The sequence below is a fragment of the Solanum pennellii genome, chromosome 10, assembly GCF_001406875.1.
Source record: "Solanum pennellii chromosome 10, SPENNV200".
NCBI lineage: Eukaryota > Viridiplantae > Streptophyta > Magnoliopsida > Solanales > Solanaceae > Solanum > Solanum pennellii.
The window spans coordinates 80,143,801-80,169,992 of NC_028646.1; the positions used below are offsets into that span (position 1 = coordinate 80,143,801).

The 26,192-nt window shown below is 29.8% G+C and overlaps 5 protein-coding genes and 1 pseudogene across 5 annotated transcripts; 3 read left to right on the top strand and 3 right to left on the bottom strand.

Moving 5' to 3' along the window:
* Positions 1 to 425: 425 nt before the first annotated feature.
* Positions 426 to 3,269, bottom strand: LOC107002756 (annotated as a pseudogene).
* A 4,915-nt stretch (positions 3,270 to 8,184) lies between these two features.
* LOC107002755 (anthocyanidin 3-O-glucosyltransferase-like) lies at positions 8,185 to 9,725 on the top strand. Its single transcript, XM_015200918.2, has one exon. The coding sequence runs from the start codon at positions 8,250 to 8,252 to the stop codon at positions 9,591 to 9,593; it is 1,344 nt and encodes a 447-aa protein (XP_015056404.1). The 5' UTR covers positions 8,185 to 8,249; the 3' UTR covers positions 9,594 to 9,725.
* Positions 9,726 to 10,023: 298 nt separating this feature from the next.
* Positions 10,024 to 13,089, bottom strand: LOC107001631 (NAC transcription factor 32-like). Its single transcript, XM_015199603.2, has 3 exons — positions 12,876 to 13,089; positions 10,651 to 10,931; positions 10,024 to 10,566 (listed from the first exon to the last, which is right to left on the bottom strand). The coding sequence occupies exons 1-3, from the start codon at positions 13,087 to 13,089 to the stop codon at positions 10,186 to 10,188; spliced, it is 876 nt and encodes a 291-aa protein (XP_015055089.2). The 3' UTR covers positions 10,024 to 10,185.
* A 4,074-nt stretch (positions 13,090 to 17,163) lies between these two features.
* LOC107032264 (zinc finger A20 and AN1 domain-containing stress-associated protein 4) lies at positions 17,164 to 18,302 on the top strand. The gene has a single exon (XM_015233846.2). It carries the CDS (start codon positions 17,472 to 17,474, stop codon positions 17,946 to 17,948), a length of 477 nt encoding a protein of 158 aa, XP_015089332.1. The 5' UTR covers positions 17,164 to 17,471; the 3' UTR covers positions 17,949 to 18,302.
* Positions 18,303 to 21,552: 3,250 nt separating this feature from the next.
* On the top strand, positions 21,553 to 22,795 carry LOC107001632. Its single transcript, XM_027912212.1, has one exon. The coding sequence runs from the start codon at positions 21,562 to 21,564 to the stop codon at positions 21,871 to 21,873; it is 312 nt and encodes a 103-aa protein (XP_027768013.1). The 5' UTR covers positions 21,553 to 21,561; the 3' UTR covers positions 21,874 to 22,795.
* On the bottom strand, positions 22,024 to 26,050 carry LOC107002406 (E3 ubiquitin-protein ligase UPL5-like). The gene is made up of 4 exons (XM_015200421.2): positions 25,931 to 26,050; positions 23,697 to 25,849; positions 22,829 to 23,415; positions 22,024 to 22,571 (listed from the first exon to the last, which is right to left on the bottom strand). The coding sequence occupies exons 2-4, from the start codon at positions 25,228 to 25,230 to the stop codon at positions 22,308 to 22,310; spliced, it is 2,385 nt and encodes a 794-aa protein (XP_015055907.1). The 5' UTR covers positions 25,231 to 25,849; positions 25,931 to 26,050; the 3' UTR covers positions 22,024 to 22,307.
* Between the last annotated feature and the right edge of the window lie 142 nt (positions 26,051 to 26,192).

Below are 26,192 nucleotides of genomic sequence, written 5' to 3' on the forward strand. Positions count from 1 at the left end.
TTGTATATCTCTTTGTTATATATATTTTGACGAAGAAAGAATAGTACTTTTATTATAAAGTTAAGACATTACTTTCTTGAAAATGCAATTAAGGTATAGATATGTTAATTTTTTTTCCTAATTAAGATATTTTTTTTTTAGTCTTTCATGCATTATTCTTTTCTTTAGGTACGATTTCAACCCATATTGGTGTGTGTGGCATTGATTAAAACCTTATAGGCACAGTCTTTTTTTTCATCATCAACATAACGTCACTGTACCTAAAATGATCTCTAGCAGCAATTAACAACTATAATTTAATTGCCGCTATACTTGTAACACTCTTTCTAAATATCTCTAAAGCCTACAACGACATTGAATTCAATAACAATTAACTAATGCTCGTAAAAAATTTAGATCTCATTATATTTATTGCAACTAAAAACTGTTTTCTTCGAAGTGCATGTTTACATAGGGCATCTGATCCCTAAACTTCAGTACACAGAGTTCAAAAGACTTGTCATTAGAAATTATGAGAAAATGTATCACTCAATTTCAAGAATAAGTTTTCTATGATACAATACAAATGATGAAAACTACATTCATGGTTTCATCAACATTTTTTTGATATAATTCAGAACTTCATCAACATCAACTGTCCATGCAACTGAAACTGGAGAAAACTCTGTCCACGGATTGCTCGTATTCCATCTACATTACAAGATTTATCCTTAACAATTCGAAGAAATCAAATCAGACTACTCTAAGATTTGCAAGAAATGATCAGTTTACGATATGCTTACTTCTTTAGACCTTGATCCAAGAGCGTATGCCCAACGCAAATGCCCTGTGTCTCAACCCTCACAACGCCTTTTTTATACGTGAAGAGGTCAGGTCGAACTAGTGCCACAAAAGTGACAGGATCATGAGGAAAAACTCCTGAAAACAAACGTGAATTTAGAAATGCTAAAGCGTTAACAAGGCAAGGAAGGTTAAGAACATATTTCGCGTATAGAGAACATCAGAAGAATACCATAAACGCCTTCTGACTTTACATGAAAATCGCGATAGAATTTGCACATATTGCACAAAAGTTTAGCATGTTTTCCTTCTGATTGTCTTAGTTCATCAAGATCAGCATCTAACACAAGTAACAAAGAAAAATATCCAAGTCTTTAACTACTACATGTATACGTAAAAAGGGGGGGAAATCGAAGAGTTCAGAAAAATTCGCTCTGAAAAGTACCTGTCATTTTAATTTGTGTGGTAATGTTGATGCCAACAACATCAATATTTGCTCCTGAGGTGAATACAATATCTGCAGCCTCTGGATCTCCATATATCTGAATCATCGAAAACTTTCTAAATGATACAGAGTGTACGTAGACATTATCCCTACTTCAAAGGTAAAGAGGATGTTTCCAAAAGACTCTCGACTCAAGGAAAGCTGAAAATGCTGTAAGGAAAAAACAATCATTTTGGGATAGTCCTACGCGGAGATATGAGAGGCTAAACAACCATTAAAACATATATATATATATATACATACACATTGTCGATATTAAGTGTATCAATATACTGATTTCTATGAAATCGAACCCAAAGGGAAAGAAGATCACACACATTTGCTTCTGCAGCAGGATTAGCATTTCCCAAAGCAAAGAAGGAACCGCCAAGTATTACCACTCTCTTCACCTTACTTGCAAAGTTTGAGTCACGTTTAACAGCCTAAACTCGAAACATAACAATGAAATATCAATGTTACGAATTCAAGTAAAAAGAACTTGAAAAAATAAGAAACTTTTGATATAAAAACTTACCAAAGCTAGATTTGTCAATGGTCCGAGTGCAAGTATAGATACTTCACCAGGATATTCGGATACTTTATCCACCAGAAATTCAGATGCAGATTTATCGATTTTGTTAGAATTTGGAGAAGGTTAGAATAAGTTTCCTAATCCATCTGTACCATGAACAAAGTCTGCAACATGTGGCTCCCCTCTCTACATAACAATATCTAAGTCAATGGTCCGAGTGCAAGTATAGATACTTCACCATGATATGCATATATTTCGAGTACATAATATATTTCTCCAGGATGAATACCATAAGTAAACTTAGGAGTTACGAATAATGATTACCTTCAAAGTTTCAAGGCTACCTTCTGCCACCGGGATATCTGGATATCCTGCAGTCTCACACTAAATGATTGATCAAGATTTTGTATTAGTAAAACATCGAAGTGATGAAATTCTGCATAAATGAAACATTACATACCAAAATTAATGCATTTCGCGTAGCAGCTTTTGTAGTTGCATTTCCAAATATGGTTGTTAAGCCTAATATCTCAACTTCTGGTGTCTGGAATGCCATTAATATCGCCATGCTATCATCTAGATATCAACAACACTTAAATTAGATCGATGAGAACGCGTGTAACAGGACTGTAATCGGCCAAAATAAACAACAACACAACCCAACCAGATCAAAATTTATCGCGAAAATGACAGGAAGTTTCACATTTCTTCTTTTGGGAAAAACTTTGAATCGAACATAATCAAAGTTAACAAGTACTTCTCCTAAAACTGTTGCCACACAATTACATAAACTTGATGTCTCAACGAATTTCGCTAATTTGATTACATCTCTGCAATATATATTTTCTTCATTACGAAGGCAAATCACATCTCTTTACATAGAAATTACCATGTTTGATACTAAAATCAACTATATGGAACTCTTCGAATTCAAGAAGGATCGGTAAGATCATAGCACAAATAAAAAGTATGTTAGAGAAGTATGCTCTCTCTAACACTTTAACATGGTATCAGAGCAGACACAGTTCTCAGGATCGAATCTCAAAACACAAAGAAATCCACAAGATATGAACTTGATCATCTATGTATCATAAACAAGCTATATATATATATATATGCGTGTGTGTTGAACGAATTCTTTAAAAATATTGACAGTTATATGTGTCGGATCTTCCAAAAGCTATGTATTACGAGAAACTTGAAACACACTAGCAAGATAACAAAAGATTGCTCAGAAATGATAAAGAACACAACTTTAAACAGAGGAAAATCTTACCAATGCCAGGATCAGTATCTATGATGATTTTTTCGCGGTTTTTCGCCTTCAATCCATCACCCAAACTACCAGAAATCGACATTTTTGTCTTGTTGAATACTCCACAGATTACAAAAAAAAAAAAAAAGATTGAAATTAGTATAAGAAAAATGAGTATTATTCCAAACAACAAAAGACAGCTCTTACTATGAGCTGAATATTTTTATAGCTCTATTCTCCCTCCCACCAATCAGTGGTTCGCACAAAATATGAAATAATAAATACATAGAATAAATAGAGTGATTTAAAAATTTATTATATATATAAAAAATAATTGTAATCATATATATAAATAGTATACATGGATTCAGATAAACTCCTCATTCAATTGTTCTATCCTTTGTGTTGTCGATTTAAACGTGCTGATGGGTATTTGTCTATGTGCATTACAAAAATACACTAGTAGTATTTATTGGTATTATATGGATATATTTTATTTAATTCCATATTAAATTAATTTTTAATTTTTTTCATTGTTCAAAGTTTAATAATGAATATTATATTTTTTTTCCATATTAGACATACATTTATTTGGAAAAAAGTTGAAATTTCATCTGATTCAATATTTATGGTCAAATGATAATTTATTTTCCAATTTTTGTTCAGTTATGATTTTGTTGTATTCCCAAGGTAATAATGGATTAGATCCTAATCATCAAAGGGTATATACATAATTAAACAATATATATTTTTACTTGTGTATCATAATTCATAGATGAGTAAAAATAAGAGATAATGCACAAGTACCCCTTCAACATATGTCTAAAATTTCGGAGACTCACTTATATTATATTAAGGTCTTATTATTTCCCTGAATTTATTTTATTAACAATTTTCTACCCCTTTTCGGCTTATATGGCACTATCTTGTGGGCACAATGCTGGTTGATTTTTTTTTCAAGCTAGTGCCACGTAGGTCGAAAAGGTGTAGAAAATTACTTACAAAATAAATTCGGGGTAGTAGGACCTTAGTATAGTATAAGTCTCTGGAATTTCGAACATAGGTTGAAGGGGTACTTGTGCATTTTTCCTAAAAATAGTTTATTTTATGTATATACATAGCCCTTTATTATATACATAGCCCTTTATGAAATTATAACTTGATTGAGTGAAACTATTAGAAGTGGGTGGAAAAGAATTATTAGGAGTAGGGTTGTTCATGGTTATGGTTAACAACCAAACTAAATCGCAATCGAACTAAATCATTTAAAAGAAATCGATATCTGGTTTAGTTTAGTTAGGTTTGGTTTTTAAATTTTAAAAAATCGATACTATTTGGTTTGGTTTTGGTTTTACTAAAAAACAACCGCAAAAATAACCAAACCGAATCGATAAATTAGATATATAAATTTTATAATTATTTATATATTATTCATAAATAAATTAAAAATATTGTGTTAAATTTTAATTAACTTAAATCTTTAACTTTACCATTTTTTTCAAGCCTAACACTTTAGCCAAGGTATAACGATCTCAAATCCAAGTCCATCAAAATCCATTTTAGTCTTTACTTACTGTACTTCACATAAAATAGTCACACTTTCTCTTAAATGAATCACTTTGTTCGTATAATGATAACTCTAATATTGCATAATTGCTTGACTGAACCGACATTAGTTTTTTTGTAAATTGTTTGTACTTGGTGTTTGTGTCTATCGAGATACGTACGTCCTCACAAAAATTATTACTTTCAAACCGAATAAACCAGAAAAACCGAACCAAACTGACAATAACTAAACCGATAGTTATTTTTTTTCTTTTGGTTTGATTTGATTTTAGAAATTTTGAAAATTGACTAAATTGATTTAATTTTGATTTTAATCAATATCCGATACAAAACCGAACCACGAATACTCCTACTTAGAAGCATTGAAACCACATATTATTAAATTATTTTTGTTATATAGAAATTAATAAGAAAAATATTTCAAAAAGCCAATGAAAAAATTTGTCAAGAAGTTCTTTTTTTTTTCCTTATACAAAAGTAAAGAGATCACTTTGGAGTTTGGAATGAAGAATCGACCAACTTTCAAAGTTCTCAATACGTAAATTAATGTAATCATTTCCTTAAAAGCATCTCAACAACATTCTATTTATATATTAACATCTATTCTTTTTAGTTGTCGTGATAATATTTGACATAATTTATTTTTAAAAAAATAAGAATAAAAAAGTATTGTTTGATCAATATATCTCTTATTAATTGAAAAGTGATAAGCTAGGTGAAAAGGGGAAGAAAAAATACCTAACTTTTTTTTTAAAAAAAAATCCACTTATAATCAAGTTGGTAACTATATATATATATATTATTCTAATCCTAAGCTTAAGGAATAAGGAACATATATTATACACTAATTTATATTAGCAAGCACATAGACTTTTATCTAAAGGCTATGAAAAATTATTTTAAATTCAGCCACTCATAATTTCCTGCACCTATCACGCGGACACACGTGGACTATACCATTTGATCTCATCAAGAAAAAATATTTTATATTTTCACTTTAAGGAAAAAAAAAACCTCAAAATTGCTCTTGTGATATTTGCTTTTTCATTTATAGTTGAACATTATTATTTATAATAAATTAACATTGCTCGGATGCTCCAAAAGATATTATTTTCTTGTTTTCAAAAAATAAAAATTAGTGATTGTTTATGAAATTTCTTAAACTATAAATGATAAAATATTGTATGATATAACCATGTCTACTATTATTTTTTTTTCAAAAACTTATTTTCAAATAAAATCTTGAGAAACTTTCGAATATTAACAAAACAATAAAAACGCTTTGAGACTTAAAAACCAATTTCTTTGTAGCTTTAGCAAGTAAAATTCACAAATAACTATTGTCGTAGCCTTTCGTAATTGAAAAATATTATTTGACTATCTTGCAAAGATAAGTTGAGATAAGCATAATTTACATAAATAAATTACATTTTGTTCCTATTTTTTTCTTCTAATTTCAATAATTCCTTAAAAAATTTACCTTTCAGATACATTAAAGAGTATCTCGGATACATTATAACATAAAGAAAATACATAATATGTAGCTCAGATAGATTAAAAACTAGCTCGGATACATTACAAAATAAGCCGGATATATAATATGTAGCTTGAATACATTAAATACATTAGGTGAGAAATAATGAATTTTAGAGTTTTTTAGAAATAGAAGAGGACATTGAATTTAAAAAAAAAAACGTCTATTTCAGTAATTTTTCCTTAAAAAAAAGACCACGGAGTCTCAGTCGGGTTAATAGGCCAACCATTAGTCCAGGCCGCTCAGTATGTAATGAATAAAGGCCTAGCCCATCTGTGGACCAGGCTAACCCAGTCCATTGTAATCTAGTTTTGGGCTAGATATGGGCCGCCATTAACGGGCTCGTCTGTGAGAATTCATGGGCCTAACTAATCCACTTGCCAAATTTATTGTTGGAAAAAATGAGATTTTTAGAAATTGTGTTCTCTTCTTAACATTCGGATATATCATTCATGTCTCTATCACGTACGTTATAATTTTCTTTGTGTATAATGTATTGGTACAAATATTACTATTTATACATAAATTTCAATTATTTCAAATCTAAATCAGTATGAATCGGATTTATACTTATATCATTTGCTATGTATCAGATGAAGAAGCAATATATCGACGAGTTAAGAGCGCCCAAATTATTATGGTTTCTATACTTTATACAACCATCCATCAAATAATTGGAAATGTATATTTTATATTCCTATTTATTTTTATTTATGATTAATAACTGAATAATCGAATAAAAATCGTTAAATATATATTATAATTTGATTTGATTTTAATAGTTTTAAAATCAATTAAGTTGGTTTGAGTTTAACTTTGACCAACCAGTATTTTAAAAGACGGGGGCGTTTTATACAGTATAAGGCAGAGGCGTAAGCCTCGAGACATGAGGCGTAAGTACCATGGATCTACGGTGCGTAGTCTCATGTATATTCAATTTTATAGTTTTATAGTGATAAAATAAGTAAAAGCAAACCTTTCGATGATTTATGTTTTTTATTTGATATAAGTATTAATAATCAATAATGAAAAAAATATATTATAATTACTATTTAAAAAATATCATTACACCAATACTAAAAATATGAACTAAGGCAAAAAAATGTTGTAATAAATAAATTAAAAACGCCTCCGCTTACGTTTTTACGTTCAGAACGAGATTTACGCACTAACTTTTAAAACATACGTCTTATGAATCTACATTTTTCATTTACGCCCTGAAGCATTTTTAATACACTCCGCTCCGAAACTCGCCCTGAAATTCACTCCAAAAATATTTTTTAAAATGCTAATCCAAATCGACCCATCAACACCGCTAGTAGTAGGAAAAGTTGACAAATAACCTTGAAAACAATCTTTTTTTAAGATTAGTGACAGCCAAGTTCCCACTTACAAAATAAGAGGCAACATGTAGAGCATCGTGTCTGCGATATCTACCGTTCATTCTACCTAATAGTTTACTCTGAGCCAATATCGACCGTTGATCTTACCTAGCTCATTTATGCGTGTCACATCTGCCTCACTAGTTAGTTCCTTGCGCTATATATTTTTATACGTAAATTTATATTGATATCATATCGAATCAGATTAAATTCAATCGCATAAATTACTTTCACCCTCACTGAACTTCTTATCTAATATTCGCATGATAATGTATAACTTAAACTCGAGGTTTATTTATTTTTTAAATAATAGAATTGGACTCATTTTTATTGACGCTTATAGGAATTGAGAAATTAAATTGTAATCATCTTATAGAATTTAAAAATTCTACTGCATAAGCTAGCTTTTGAGATTAAATTATACGGAGAGTTCATCTGCCATTCAAGAAGAAACAAAATCCTCATGCTATCAACCTCCAAAATAAATGGTAGATGGGTTACCTTCAACCCCCACCAAGAAAATATAATACACTCTCTTTTTTAACCACCAACAAAGAAAGTATAACAACTAGTCAATTATATCTACCCCAACCCCCAACCCCACACCCACCCCCACAATCAAACCTACAACAAAAATATATAAACAAACTTGTAAAGAGCCTAAAAACTAATTCACTTACAAACAAAACAAAACAACAACTACAAACAACAAAAGAATGACAACTTCTCAACTTCATATTGCACTTCTTGCATTCCCTTTTGGAAGTCATGCAGCTCCTTTACTAACACTAGTTCAAAAAATCACTCCATTTTTACCATCCAACACAATATTTTCCTTCTTCAACACATCAAATTCCAACACATCAATTTTCTCAAAAACTCCAAATCAAGAAAACATCAAGATTTACAACATTTGGGATGGTGTCAAACAAGGCAATGAGACGCCTATTGGGCGCGAAGCAATTGAACTCTTCATACATTCAACCCCTACAAATTTCGAAACATCAATGAGAGAAGCAGAGGAGGAAACAGGGGTTAAATTTTCATGCATTATTAGCGATGCATTTTTATGGTTTTCTAGTGAATTTGCTAACAAAATGAACGTCCCTTGGATTGCATTTTGGACTGCTGGTTCATGTTCATTATCTATCCATTTGTACACTGATTTAATTCGATCGAACGATGAAACATTGTTGAACATCCCTGGATTTTCATCTACTTTGAAAATGAGTGATATGCCACCTGAAGTTATAGCAGAGAGTTTAAAAGGGCCAATGCCATCTATGCTACACAACATGGCATTGAATTTACACAAAGCTAATGCTCTTGTACTAAATTCCTTTGAAGAATTAGATCCAATTATCAATAAAGACCTCAAATCAAAGCTCCAAAAGGTACTCAACATTGGTCCTTTAGTAATATCATCATCATCATCAAATAAAGACGCGAATTCTGATGAAAGTGGATGTATCGAATGGCTTGATAATCAAAAGGAAAGATCGGTTGTGTATCTAAGTTTTGGTACTGTTACAACATTACCTCCTAGTGAAATAATTGCGATAGCACAAGCGTTGGAAGATAAAAAGATTCCATTTATTTGGTCATTAAGAGATAACGGAGTTAAGACTTTACCTAAGGGTTTTTTTGAAAGGTCAAAGGAATATGGGAAAATAATTTCGTGGGCGCCTCAATTGGAAATCTTGGCACATAGGAGTGTTGGTGTTTTTGTAACGCATTGTGGATGGAACTCGATTCTGGAAGGGATATCGTATGGTGTGCCTATGATATGTAGGCCTTTTTTTGGTGACCAAAAAATGAATAGTAGAATGGTGGAAAGTGTTTGGCAAATTGGTTTGCAAATTGAAGGTGGGAATTTTACTAAAAGTGGAACAATTATTGCATTGGGTACTTTTTTCGATGAAGGAAAAGGGAAAGTATTAAGGAAAAATGTTGAAGGGCTAAAGGAAAAAGCATTAGAGGCTGTGAAATTAGATAATGGGAGTTCAATAGAAAATTTCAAGGTTCTAGTTGAGCTAATTAAATGTCACAAGCCTACTTAATTTGTTCCAAGTATGTTAATCATTGCAATTAGGTGATTTACTAAATATGTTCATCTAGAACTTTTCTCTTGTTGTAATCCTTTTTCAGTTTCAATTTATTTGACCTGTTTTCTTATTAATCCGTCTTAAAAACACCGACTCTTGAAAAACATGTTCAATATTTACATATATTAGAAGTGTCTCTGAGTTGTTAAACAACAACACTGTCTCGATTCCAAACCAGAAGATGAATATATATATATGATTACTGATGTATCAATTCCAAATAACTTGAAATTGGATATATGATTTTCGCACTATCATGTGTTATTTATTTAAAAATAAGACAAAAAAAAAAGATTTATTTAGTAGGGGAAAATATGACACTATCTTATAAAATAATTATGGAGCCACCTCCATAAAATACATGAATTTCTGCTTGTTGTTAGTGACATATCAATCAATAAACTAGACTAATCAATAAACTAGACTCAGTCTTGCACTTCATAAGTTTTTTAATTAAATACACACTAAACCAACAATCTACTATTAAATAACTAGCTATCATCAATCAATACACATAAACTTGATCGAATATGAAATGATCTAATCTTTATTGATGTGTGCTCTTATCATCAAGAGAATCATCATCAAGAACGTTCTGGGATTCAGTCGTACCTGTGTTGTAATAAGGATTCTGGTACAAGTTGTTGAGAGGAACCTGGTACAAGTCGTTGAAATCGATAATTGGGAAAGTGTTGTTGTAACAATCTATGGACACGTTTTCAGACATGTTAAGATACTGATATGGATCCTCAAACTGTCGTTTAGCAAATTCTATTAGACAAGAATCCATAGTCCATTCATAATTCTCAACAGAATTGATTTTGCTAGCGTCTTCTAACTCGTCTTCTTGCTCGTTCTCCTTCAGCTTCTTACTGTCTTTGGATTTGGTACATCTCTTGTAAATCATACATAGAACCCAATCGTCGAGCTATAATAATAACAAAAAAATGATTAGTATGAATAATATACATAACAAAAAATAAGTTTTTTTATTTTGTAAACAGAGTAGTACCTTCATATCAGCTGCATGCATTTTGATTCTGCGAGACTCATTTACCCTGTATTCGTGCATAATCCAATTTGTTTTGAGTCCTTTGGGAGGTTTACCTTCGTAGAAAACCAGAGCCTTTCGAAATCCAACTGTAACATTGTTATGTATTATAGGTTTGTCAGCTCCAGTAGCCTTCCAATAACCTCTTCCCGCAGCACGATTTGGCCTATGACCGTTAGGATATTTCCTGTTTCTTGGAGTGAAGAAGTACCATTCCTTTTCTCCAAGCGCAGCATAAATCTCTATTGAATATTAAACAAAGACAAAACAAAAAATAATTTTAATTTACAAATAGATTTGTGTTAGATAAAAAATAATTATTTTTGTTAATAATTTGACACTTTTTCATAAAAAGTTGGGAAAATGCACAAGTATCCCCTCAACCTATGCCTGAAATTCTAAAGACACACTTATACTATACTAAGGTCCTATTATCCCTGAACTTATTTTGTAAGTAATTTTCTACCCCTTTTTAGGCTACGTGGCACTAGTTTGAAAAAAAAATCAACCATCGTTGGGCTCACAAAATAGTGCCACGTAAATCGAAAAGGGGTAAAAAATTATTAATAAAATCAGTTCAGGGGTAATAGGACCTTAGTATAGTATAAGTGTGTCTCTGAGATTTTGGACACAGGTTGAGGGGATACTTGGGCATTATCCCTAAAAAGTTTATAATTTTGAACTTGAGCTCTAACTTTTAATACTAACAAATAGGAAAATTCAAAGGGATTATATATTATTATGACAAAAATGCATAAATCCAAAGAAATCATAACCTTAATGTATAAATAAAAAGGATACGAAATCATACCAGAAATTACAAGTAATGTAGATTAGCTTGTGAAAAAAAAATAAAAATATGTATAAAGAACAGAATCTCAATAATACTTTAGAACAAGTGAAACTATAAGAGATTAAATATATAATAAATGAACAAACCCTAACAATTTAATATATAAACAATAAAACAAACACTAACTATTGAAGATTAATGAAAAGAGATTAAATAGAAACAAATTGTGTGATTCAAATATTAGTATATGAGTATTGTACATAATGAACATAATCAACAATTTTAAATACTAAATTCATTACGATGTAGTTTAGAACAAGTAAAACTAGGATAAAAGATTAGTATATAGATTAGTAAAAAGAGATTAAGAAAAAACAAAAAACAACATGAAAGCTACCGAGGACTATGACAATAATTTTAATTTACAAAATAAAGAAAAGATTTGGTATGATTTATGTTAGATAAAAAAAAAATGTAGTAAAATTAATTTTTTTTTTTAATAATTAAGTAATGATGAAGAGTGAAAATTCATAATGAAATAATCTAACGCAAAAAATAGAATAACAAATATAATACATAAACTTACGGAACAGAAAAATTCAAACGGATTAGATATGTGTATAACAAAAATGCATAAATCTAAAGAATTTATACAAAAAAATCTTAAATAAATAAAAAGGATACAAAATCACACAAAGAAAACTTTGAATTATAAATAAATAAATAACAAAGACAACAAAAAGGATAATTAACGTGTTAATTATGACTATAACCCAAATCTGCTATTAAAACTTAGATAAGACCAATAGCAAATTAAAAAAATGGTGGGATCTAGAGGAGATGTAACAATTTGTATCGAATTCATTATTTGTCTGACTCAAACTTTTTATAACTAATGTGGATTAGCAATGTAGATTAGATTAAGAATGTAGATTAATGTATCAACATATGTATAAAGAATTTAGAATCTATGCAACATATAAACAAAACCTAATGATTTAACATATAAATAAACCCTAATTAACTATTGCGATTAAATAAAAAAAAGATTAAAAAGAAACAAACTCTGTAATTCAAATCTTATATCAGTAATGTACCTTAGCATGTCAAAAGAAACAAAAAATATATATATATAAAGAACATAATCAACAATTTTAATTACTAAATTCATTACTAGATAGTACTATTATTAAGAAGAAGAAAAAAAAAACCTTAGATCTAAATACTGAATTTAAAACTACAAAAAAAAATTGAAACAAAAAAAACTAACTACAAGGTCACGAGGAAGAGGACTATAACTTGATGTAACTTTAGAACAAGTGAAATTTAAATTCTACAAGAAAAGATTTCTTTAACTTAACGATCGAGATTAAAAAGAAAGAGAGAAAATTACCTGCAAGATCATAAGGACTATACTTATAAAGATTAACTTCTTTGATCTTATCATGAGGTAAAACTTCATTCCTGATCCTTTTGAGTAGATAATGAGTGATGAGTTCGTCATCACGTGGACAAAAACGATAACCAACTGGAAAAACAAAATCATTAGGGTCAGGGTTTTCAAAATTGGAGTTGATGAAAGCCATGTTTTTCTCACAAGACTCCATTGAGAGACTTCTACGTAACAAGAAATTACTGTTCGACAAATTTATAGCTCATGGACTCTTATATATAATAATTAGTTAAATAAGTTTTTAAAAATATTATAAAATTTGTTTTGAAATCTTTATAAGATAAATATTGTTATCGGAAATATTTTGGAAGATATTTGATCCTATCTATTTGATAGTAGTTACAATTTGAAAAAGAAAAGGTTATTTCTTAATTAATTATTTTTTTACCTTGGTAAAGTTGATAATTAGTTAGATATATAATTTATCTTATTTCCATCTTATAATTTGTAAGCATGCATGTACAACAAATGTTATGTCAATTTTGAATTTAAAAATGCATGAAAAATATTAGAAAAAAATAAATAATTAATGAAAATTCTTGAGAAAATTTGAAGTTGAGTCAATTGTTAACGACGTGTGTATCGATCAATTCGGTTTGTTGTTAAGTATTTTTGGTTTATTCGTTTTTAAATATGCTAAATAGAAATCGATTTATCGGTTTTGGTCTTTAACAATTCGTTTCTTTTTTAACTAATAAGAAATTTTTTCAAAATATGTAAATATATGACTTGTCCAACAATCTAACGCAAAATAAAAAAGAGAGAGATCTAATTACTCATTAAGTGCAAAAATTATTCTTAGTGTAGTAAAAGTATAGCAAATACTCACAAGTCACAACCCTAATCATTGCCTAACCATTGCCATCGTTCTTAGTTTTTTAGATTTTTGACGTTGTGAACCTAAAGATTAAAATAATACTTAAAAATAAAGGGTAAATGCAGCAAACAAGTTAATTAAGTAATGTTAATTGTGCAGAATCTGTATAGTTACAGTCTAATATAGTGAGTATATTAATATTTTTTGTATGATATTTATATACGATTAAAAATTAAAATAGTAAATTATTATATTTAATGGATTAATGGGTTAATTAACTGATAACCAAATATTAAAAAAATATTGAATTGATAATTCAAAAATTTTTTATTTATAAAATAAAATTATTAAATAACTGTTAATCAATAACCCAATAATAATAAATTAATAATATTTTTTTCAATTTAATTTATCGATCAATTCAATTTTGCAGACCACTACAAGAAAGAGACTTATATATATATATATATATATATATAAAATAAGGGGCAATTTGAAGAGTTTGGGGTCAAGCAGGCTGCTTAATCATTCCTCCAAGCTCCTGATATATTGCGTAATACCATCCTATTTTCATCATTTATATATTGAATAGTTTCAATTAATTTAATTATTTATCTTACATACATTTTTAGTATGTTATATATTTAAATTACGAAAATAATTATATATTTATATAATAAGGGGCAATTTGAAGAGGCTCAAATCTCGCTAGCAGCAACTTTAAGTTTCTTTTTTTAAAATTTTTTCATGTATATTACGTACTTTCCAAAAAAGTTCATGTATATTATGTACTTCATTTTCAAAAAAAATCATGTATATTATATACTTGTTTTCAAGAATTTTCATGTATATTACGTACTTTTTCCAAGAATTTTCATATATATTACGTACTTTTTTCAAGAATTTTCATGCATATTATGTATTTTAATTTTTAAAATTTCTAGTGCACTCTTCATCTTTTTTCTTTTCAAATTTTTTCAGGTATATTACATACTTTTTTTCCATGTAATATTACGTAGTTTAATTTTTAAAATTACTGGTGCACTGATTCATCCAAAAGAAAAAATATACTCGTATATAATTGTTGGACACCCTTCGTGAAATTTCTAACTATGCGTAAAAAATATTATAAATAAGGCATAAATCGTGTGCTCGTTTTATGAACAAAGTTCGGCTTGTAAACATAACTACATGCCTAGTCCATATTAGAGAAGTATATGAAGACAGCCTAAATTTTTAACCATTAATTGGATGTTAATATCAACCTGAGGACACTATAATTATTTCGATTGTCATATATTTGCTATCTACTATTTTCTGCGTCTAATTTTATATGAGGTCGTTTGATTTGGTACGAACTTTAAGAAAGAAAAGAAAGATTTTTAAAATTTGTGATCCAAAATAAATGATAGAAATATGTATGATTGTAAATCATTTTATTAAGGGTATATAATAGACACTCTCTTCGTCCACTTTTATTTGTCATGTTGCATTTTTCAAAAATATTATATATTGCAATTTTGTGCATATCAATATAATGAAAAACAATATTGTAAAATTTTAGTCAAAGTTTATGACAATTAATAGTGGACAAAGGAGTATTTTATAGTTATATTGTTACCTAGTAGAGAAATATGTTTTGGGACAGACTAAAAAGAGTAAGTCACATAAATTGAGACAGAAAAAGTATCAATATAGGTGTTGGATAACTCTATCAGGCATATCGTAACGTGTTGTACTATATCATATTGGATTGTTTTAATGAATACATTGTTTAGATAGATTGTATTGTTCTTCGTCATTGCACCCTATAAAAGTAGGCACCCTATAAGAGTAGGATATACACAAACATTATCCCTACTTTTATGAGATAGGGAGTCATTATTAATAAATCTCGAATCAAAAGAAAACTATCTGATGCAAGATTGTAAGAAAAGAGACAACAAAATAGCAACAAACAAAATCATCTTCGTAACTATATTGAGAAGTATATAAATAACAACAACAACATACCCAGCATAATTCAACAAGTAGGATAAAATGTATTTATATCTTATCTTTATCTTTATAAGTTAGAAAATTTATTTTCAATAGACCCTTGATTAAAAAAAAAAGTATCCGATGTAAAATTGTAAAAAAATGAAAAGCAATACAATCTCTATAACGATATTGGGATACGTCTAATTCCTAAATTTGGCATAGTAAAATTATTAAGTGTGTATATTTATGTGAAAAATAAAAAAATAATAAAAAGTGATGGAATATATGCTACAAAGTGAAGTTTTTGTGTATATATATAATTTTTTATATAATAAGAGAGATTATATGCTAATTAGTACTTACTAGTTCCATTGACTATTGAACATTTCATACACAGGTTATGAATAAAATTAATGTAAAAAAATAGGTAAAATTTTGGAGGAGAACCAAAAATGTATTAATATTGCAAACAAGAGGGACTATTAGTATTCTATGTGAAAAGTCAAGTATTACTTTGAGGCTTAGCCCAAAGAAGAGGGACAATTTTGATCCTTTTCCCTTTGAATCTTGTGGTCTTAAATTAAAGTTAAGTCAAATGTACAAAATTGCATTTTAATTTTGTGGCCTTAAACATATCACGTGAAAAGTTAAAATTAAAATGTTAACAAAAAATGAAAGACGTCATTATTTTTCAAACAGATTAAAAAAGAAAGGAGATTATTTGTACTATGTAATTTAAAGAGAAAAGACAAATGACATCTGACTTTGTCCCGTATTTTCAAAAAGACACCTTAATAATGCCAATGCCCTATCACTTTACTAAACAATTTTGAACTGATATTATCACGATTACAAAATTAAAAGTATCTTTTCTTACAAAATTAAGTTATTGTGTATAATTTAAGGGGCCACATATTTTGACTGATGGGTTTATTTATGCATTCTTAAGAATATACAACAAATACTTTTTAAAATTTAAGCCGGATAATACCTAAATAACTCATTGAATGATTAACACATTAATTTATGTAATATCTCAAATGATAATATCACTTGATTTTTTTTCAAACTAAATATTTCAAAAGCTAGCAATTTCAATCAACTCTCATATTTTTATCATTTTATACTGTCCAATAAGTACATCAAGAGAAGTGATGATGATAATCAATTATATATAAAAAAAATTACATCAAAAATATAAATGTCATGTCACTTTTAATGTCATTTAATACAACTAAAAAAAAATCAAACTCCACTTAATAAATGAATAGCATATAGAACTTATTTATTATATATCAATTAAATTAAAATATGTCATAATTTAAATATCTAAAAATATAAATAAAAAGAATTTCAATTACCTCTCACCTCAAACCACAATTCTTTAGCCACATGTCCTCCCTCACCATCCAATCACTCCTCATAACTAAATTTCTTGGCTTCCTTTCATTTGCTAAGTTTCCTCCCCAATTTTTATTTTTTTTTAAAAAAAAAAAACCATCTTCATCCTCTTTTTTGCCTCTTCCAGCCTGTTCTTTTCATATTTTTTTATTATATTATATTATATTATATCTTTCTCTAATGATTTGCCACCATTTTCATTATTAAATTCCCCTTTTTAATTTTTTTTTTCTGTTGTCTCCTTTCCCTTTCTCTATTTATCTATTCTCCCTTCACCTCATATTTTCTTCATTTACTTTTCACAATTGAATTAATATCGAAGAGAAATCGATATAATTATGGCGGAAGAACATGGATTTGAAGCACCAGAAGGACATATATTATGCGCTAATAACTGTGGTTTCTTTGGTAGCCCAACAACGCAAAATTTCTGCTCCAAATGTTACAATGAAGTTTACATAAAAGGGGGACTACAAAAACCTATTGATTCCCTTTTTCCTCCGCAGCTGCCGATTCCATCAACCTCATCGATACTGGTGCTGCAGGAATCGGCAGCTGCGGAGGAAGAACCTGAGGTTGTGACCGCGGCTGTAGCAGTCGCGGTCCAACCGATTCCTGCACAGCCGAACAGATGTTCGGCCTGCAGGAAGAAGGTGGGATTGACAGGGTTCAAGTGCAGATGTGGGACCACGTTTTGTGGGACCCACCGGTACCCGGAGATCCATGGATGCTCGTTTGATTTCAAATCTATCGGAAGAGAAGCCATTGCTAAGGCGAATCCGGTGGTTAAAGCAGAGAAGTTGGGGAAGATTTAATCACAGCCGTTGAATTTAGATGGTGAAATCTCGTCGGAAAATGACGTCATGTGAATTAAATATTACTGTATCAATTATGGGGACCAAAATGGAAATAGAGAAAAAATCTTGGGGGTCATGTGTCCCATTGTTGACAAAAAAAAATGTGAATTAATTAGTGTATATTTTTATTTTATTTTTGTTAATTTTTTTTTTTAATCTTTTGCTTGGAAAATAATTTATGATTTGGCTTGTTCTGTAGATTTCAACTTTACTATCTTTGGAATTTGGATATTCCCTCTCCATTGAGGTTTTCACCATGCATTATTGGTTAAATAAATAAAGATAATGAAAGTTATACAAATTTTATGTAAATGTCAAATTTCCTGATTTTCTTATTTGTTAATGTTACTTTATGAACTAATTTTCTAAAGTCTTTTAATATATTTTACACGAGTGAAATTTGGAGAGGAAAAAAATATATGTAGGTCTTATTCTTGCTTTAAGTTATTTATTTATATTTTTCGCTCAAGTATAACACCTTACGCTATGGAAAAAGATATAAAAATGAAAGTAATCAAAGGACAAAAAATACATATTGTAATAGAATAAACAAAGAATCAATTGCAACTTAATTTAGTGTGATTTGATAAGAATGTTAAAAATTGGAACCTCTTCTGCATGCCAAAAAATCCTCTAAAAGTTGTATATAAAATCATTACCAAATACCAATTTATCATTTAAAAAAATTAAATTTGTATATCATATTGGTTTGTCCGTAAACATGACAATCAAATGATCACATTATCACAATATAGTTTTAAATTTATTACTTGACATAATTAAGTGAAACGAAGAGACATTATTATTCTTGTTTTTATTGTCTTCCTCCAAAACGAAAGTTCTGTATTTTATGATTTTCTTAATTGTTATGGAGCCCTATTGAGATAAGAACTTTTATATCCGCGAGAGAATGAAAAGAATAGATTGCGAGAGAATGAAAATAATAAATTGCAAATTCTTTAGATAATTTTTTGTTACAGGGTAGACATACTAGATTAGTGATGGAGCTTTTTAATTATGGAAAAATAAAAAAAAATTACTAAGTAAATTAGCCATGGAAAAAATAAAAAAAAATTACTAAAAGTAAATTAGCCATCAACTTTATAATAGAAAATTTCTTTGTTTATTTTAATTATAATAACAATTGAGTACCTAACAAGGATGACATAGTTATGACACATGTCCTAATCCTTTACCAAAGAAAAAATTAATCAAAGATTTAGGATAAAACCTTTCTTAAGTGGTCCAAAAAAAAAATTTGGTATATTCAAATAGTAGAAAAATGAAAATGACTTGATATTTTTTTTTTTTTTGGCATTTATCAATTAGTAGCATTTTTATTTATAGCTTTCTCAAAGTTCTATTTGGTGATGGCCTTATGTGGTTCCTCTTTTGTGGCTATGATCAATAATAAAAGATAAGAATAAAGAAGCACAAACATAACACGTAGCTTTTGAAAATAAAATCAAATATTTGAGTATGCTTTAAAATTATTTTTAATAGTGTATAAGTATAATAATAGCGGTATGAATCTAGATTTAGATGGAGTGATTTGATATAAGAATGACAATGACGATATGAATCTAGATTAAAAATGAAGTGATCCGATTTTAGACATGTAAGATGATTCAGTTTTAGATATGTGTAAAGGCAAAACTGGATAAATTTAAAAATAAATTGATTATATGTGGATATTGTAGAATGAATATGTTTATATATTGCACATTTGCACTTCTAATTCACTATCAATTGTGTACTTCATTCACTTACAATTTTACGAAGTCTGGTTTTTAAATAGCATTAGTTTTTATAATTTTAGGCAAACATCTTTTAAGTTTGATCTTGTTATGATTATTGTGTTGATTAAACTCATCTCAAATTAGCCTTGGTAATTAAGTTTAGATAAAATTTTAATAAATAAAGTATGAAATTTGGTATTGTAAACTAGTTCATAATTTTGATTAGAAGTCTCCGACATTAGTTTATTATATCAAAGTTTCTAATATTAGTCACTAACAAGGATATACTTCAGATAAAAATATTAAAAGTCGTAAATTTTCAATTTCAACCATGTACATATAAAGTTAGAATATATAAACTCGCAAAAAAAAAAAATACAAACATAAGTTAAATAAAAATCTCAAAAATAGATATTACTCCAAATTTTTTTGACCTAGCTTAACAATCATTTAAAATTGTATCTGCTTTAAAAAAAAATTGCTAGATAAAATTTTATTACTCATAGGTATGATTCGTGGACATAAATTATTTCTAACTATAAGGTAAATACAAATTTTTCATGATATGTCAAGAGGATGAACTTAGTTAATTAACTACAAATTAGACAAAAACTAAAACTTATACAAGATATAAATAACAAAATTCTTTTTCAAAGTTAAAGATTATACTTTAAATAATAAAAAACTTCAAAATCGAGCACTTTTAAAAATATCACGCGTCATATAGAATGAGCTAAAGAAATAAAATACATTTACATAGTCTTAAATGGATGCACCTAATCATATATATATATATATATATATAAAGAAAAACAAACGTTCTTTTTTCTTTGAATTTATGAATACCCATTCATTATTTGTTGAACGAATTTTCAATTCTATAGACTTTTATCACATAAATATTATATTGAATATATACTAATCAAACAATATAGTGAACATTTAGGAATTAGAAAGCAAAATACTAGTAAAATTCTAATAATATACTACACAAAATTTATAATTTAGTGATATCAATAAAAAATATTGTTACCATAAATGTGAATTCAATTCTCACTATCTTCTTAGCATCTTCATAGTTAACTTATTATGTACTTTATAATCATGCAATAAAATAGGTAGAAAAATTATAAAATAAAGTTCTTGTGGCGTGGCTCTGACTTATCAGGCTGCTAATTATTGATATAATTAATTAAATATATTAATAATTAGAAAATGTGTGATAAAAATCCTCCCATGTGGTTGTTACTGTTAGCTCTACTTCTACCAACCTGGTTTAGGTGGAAGCAAAATCACCCATTCGTTTTAATTTATTTATCTTTATATAATTCATTATAAAGATATTTTTAAAAAAATTACTTTTTAAAATTTAGGATTTTAAAGATTAAATATGTGAAATATATGAACCGAAAAGTATGTAAAACAATATATCACCGATTAAAAAAATGTACTAATTACATAAAAATTGTTTATTCCATCAATGATTTTTTTTCATTGGATTATAACTTTATAAATTTGTTTACACTTTTAAAAAGAATTTAATCGTAAAGATAAAGTATTTTAAAAAAAAAGATTAATTCTATATTGATTTTTTTAATTGGCAGGTAATTTCTAAATTAACGTGGACAACTGATATTGAACGAGAGAGTAGTTTCTACTTAGTTGCATTAAGAAATACTTAACTACTAAATATCTAATTAGTTTAGAAGATAGTTGAAGATTTGTTGAAGAGCGTTCTACTAATTAACCCATTTTCCACCAACCAAACCCCACAAATCTTATATAAATAACTATATTATTCCTAAATCTCCAAAATTAAGGCACAAAACAATATGGCTCTAGTCTCTAATCAACAACTCAAAGAAGAAATCAAAATTCTTATTGATTATTTGCCAAAAGAAGAAGAAGAAGATGAAGAATTTTTTGAGATAGATTTGGAATTAGTGAATAATTATTTTTCAACACCCCATAATTATAATTGGGAAAGTTATTTTAGAGCAACAACAACTAGTTCTTGTACTCTTCTAGCTAATTGTTTGTTGCCTATTGCTGATGTTTCATGTGCTATTCCTATCACAACTAAAGCTTGTGATGCCTTCATTTCATTACCACCAAGTGGTGGTTCATCGTTTTCAAAATTTTAAGTTTATGAGTTCTAAAACGTAGACGTATTTACTTGAAAAAGTGATTTATATGTGTACTAAGTGAATCTTAATACAAAATACTGAATTTGAACCAAAATTATTGAGTTCTGCCGAACATATAGCAGATTCAAACATGACGCCAACAACATTGTTTGTTCCCTTGGCTACTATAGCAGAATATTATTATAAACCAAAATTATTGAGTTCTGCTGAACATATAGCAGATTCAAACATGATGCCAACAACATTGTTTGTTCCCTTGGCTACTATAGCGGAATATTGTTATAATAAAAAAAAAACATAGGAGTATAATATAACATAAATTGAGAGATCGATTCTATAGAAAGTTATAGAAAGATCTGATTATTAGTTTTTGCTTACTTTGTAGATCTTGAACATTATAAGCTTCAAATGCTGAATTTGCCTCTGATCGATCAGGAGGAACCAAAGCTGCAACCAATGTGTTCTTGAGTAATCATGTGGAGTCGATCTTGCATGATAGACTCGGACTTATAAGGAGGAAAACGCAAGGAGTAGAAGCAGGTTTGTGAAGTAGGCAAGTGATCAGAAGGTGCCGAGCTTTTGTGGATCTTAAGCCTTGAGCCCAAACCAGCAAAACCATCAGGAGGCAGAAACTTGATTGAAGTCCAGAAGAAGAGGAGCACGTTTCTCTGCTCAACAGACATACACTCGACTATCTGCACGTAAAGAAAGATAACAAACATGGCAGAACATCCTGAATAATGGACTCGTTTGCAAGCAGAGTCTCACGAATCATGCTTCAATTGTGTCATCAACTGTTCCTATTAGACACCTTTTCAGCTAATTTCTACACGTATGCTCAAACGTTCATCACATATATTAGTTAATTAATCATGTAAAATATGTCTTGAGTGAAAAATTTACTACTTTTTACAAGTAATTCAAACTACTAGTAGAGACAAGAGTCATGTACCTTCCAGAACCAGGATATTTGACAATCACTTTTGTTGTAGCCAGAGTAATCAGTATGTGCTTTCCAATCTTCAACAGAAATATCATTTCCACTACCATCAAGCATTAAGTCGAGTTCCTCAAGATTAAGACACCGGAAAAAGGGCTGGTGCTCTGATGTGATTGTAACATCCGCAAAACCATTGGCAAAACACGCAACCTGATCTGCAACTGATGTTACAAAGTAATGTTCAATAAGAAGATTAATATATTCATCCCGATTCTTACTGTCCACAATGGTATCTTTCCCATTGGGACAAAGCTCGATCTCTTTCTTAGAGCCCAACGACTCAACATCACAAATGAACCTCAAGCCTAGATTATCTCCGTCCAACATCTCTGGATCCATTTCTAGTATTTCCTTACAGCTCTTGTAAAAGGGTGGATCCGCATCCCTAACATCTTCCAACGTTATGTCTTGCCCAGCCAATTGCAAATAGAAGGTGCGATCAAACACAATACCGATTTGTATTTTATGCGTTAAAGTCAACGCAATCATCCTACCAGAGAACCAGAAGTAATCAAGGTGTAATGGTTTAACCTTAGATGCTGCAAACACAAATTGTAGATGTGTGTTAATATTAGCGATGAGATTTATAATAGCTTCTTGAATATCCTCGAATACTAGAAGATGTAAAAACACATTTATCTTTATAAGAGAGGTGCATTTGGAGGGATGTTACAACCGGGGGTTTGTGGTTGCTCCATTTTCTTTCAGTCAAGTAACTTACGCTTATCCTTATCGACATCCATTCATATTGAACCAAATAGCAAAATTAGAACCAAATGCTAGCAAAATGTCAAAGTGCATAAATGAAATAAAAGCTTACCTGAATTTGGAAAAAACCTTCTACGATCATTTGGGCAAGCAACAAAGAGAGCATTCTGAGGGTTAAACATCGCTTGGCATACCAATAAAAACCACTCCCTCAACACACCAGGCCCAGTAGCTTCTTCATGTTTGAATTTAATAAACAAACAACCATGCAGATTCTTACGAGTTGCAGTTATAATGTACTCAAACGAACTTTCCAGCAATTGAGACCTGTCAATGAACATGCTGTACAGCCCCCCGCCGTCTATAACTTCTGGAAGCATCATTATTGCCAAATGTCTCCGTCCCTCAAAACTCAGTACCTCCTTGTGCTCGAAAAGCCATCCATAATCTTCTAATTTGGTTGCAAACTTAACTACCAAAAAGCACAATGAAGCCTTTACTTGCCTCATCTTTTGCCAAAACACATTCTCCATGCCTGTATACAGTTTTGAGATATTGTTTAACTCCTTTAGAAGTGTAAGATACAAAGACCACCATTGTACAACTTGCACATCTTCTACTTCCTCTTTCAAACCCAACCGGGTTTCCAAAAGCCCTAAAGACGACAACGTTGCTTCTAGCAAACCACGGAAAGAACAATATAAACACTTAATACTCTCTCTGTAATACTCTGCGTCATCGGTGTCATTCTCCATCAACGGAAAAGTTATTGTAGAGCCAAATGGTACTTGAAACCATATGGCATTCCGCACTGGAAACATAAAAGCAGCAAAATCATGCACAAGGCTACACGATAATGACAAAGGAGTTGATCCCATAGTCAAATTTAAGTTATGGTGTAATTTAACAGCTATCTCACGAACAAATGGTAAAACATCCTGCAATGATATGAACTTCTTTGTATCAGCCTCGCACCTTGCGATTCCTACGAGGTCTATGATATCACGGAGGCTACTCCGACAAAAGATATACAAATCATCTTCAATCCCAGCCTCTCTCAAACTCTTACAAAATTCTAAGATGATAGCATATGTACTATACATTGGTGTAAGGGACTCACTGTCAAATGAATTTATAATTTGACGAATACATTTATCAGCAACAATTTTATTGTCTAGATATGAAGACGTATAAAGCATTACCAGAGCTGCTGGAACAGAGGATGAAATAAAAATTTCAAGGTATTCAGAGGCTTCATCAATGTCATGAGGAATCATAATCAAAATCTGTATGAGCACATTTTCTAGATGATCCTTGTCATTCTGAATCAAACAGAATTCGCTTTTGCAAAATCCCCAAATTAATGAAGACAATTCATTCATGAGCTTCCAAGCGTGAGAATACTTTGTGCTCCTCAATCGGCCGACGAGTTGCAAGTTGGATTCCATGTTAATTCCACAATCCGATATTGTCTGGTCTACTTGAAGCTGTTTGCCCTGGTAAATTAAGCGCTGGACAGATGTGGGAATTCCGGTCATCAAACTGATTTTCTCGTGAATTACTTCCACTGAATCCGTCGAATCGGCTTGAACAACTAGAGTTTTTCCACCAGAAAATAAACGGACAAAGAACTGAATCCGATTCATCTTAACGCTGAACCGATCGATAGGAACTAAGGAAAGACTGTTTGAGAAATGGATGTGGAGTGTGAAAAAGGTAAGGGAGAAAGTTCATTTAAAGTTGTGGAAAGACAAATATGGAGTAAGTAAAAATTAAGAAATTAGTCCCTTTAATATATTTTAAAACCGTTTTAAGTCTTATAAGTTAGAAAAAGTGAAAGTTTAGTCTTCTTAAGTATTTAAGAAATCCTGTCTCTATTAGAATTGCTTTAAAAAGATAGAGATGCCTTATTAAAAAGTGTTAAAAAAAAAAGTCACTTAATGTGATTGTAGATCATATACTTAAAGACAAAGAAAGGATCATGCTAACTCTTTAGAGTGTATACAAGTGTAGATAGAATGAAGTGAGGGGATAAAATAATAAGAATTATGCAACCTTTAAAATCGACGCTAGACGCTAGATATAAATCAAAAATAATATCAACTATAAAAATTGCACCTCTAAGATATGAGCTTTTGATAAATAAATCTTCATAATATATATGACGATGAGGAAAAAGGCTTACTATTGACAACTTAAAGGACTAAGATTGACAATTCGCATGACAATAATAGGAATACCACTTCTCATCTTCACTAAACAGGGCTGCAAAACAAACGAGTAACAAAGGAGAAGGTGAATAGGGTTCCATCAATCAGAACCAAGGTTGTATTTACAACAACATACCTAGTGTAATCCCACAAGTGGGGTCTGGAGAAGGTGGAGTAGGTAGAGTGTACGTAGACCTCACCCCTACCTCGTAGAGATAGAGAGGTTATTTCCGATAGAGCCTCAGCTCAAGTATCACATCTCAAAGCAGTTTGTAAATGAGAATACATAAATGAAAGCAGTAACAATACCAAAATAGAGCGTTATGGAAAGCAGTACATAACATACAGAGATGATATCTGCTAATTTCTACTTCTTGTGAAGGGGGATTCACTCCCTT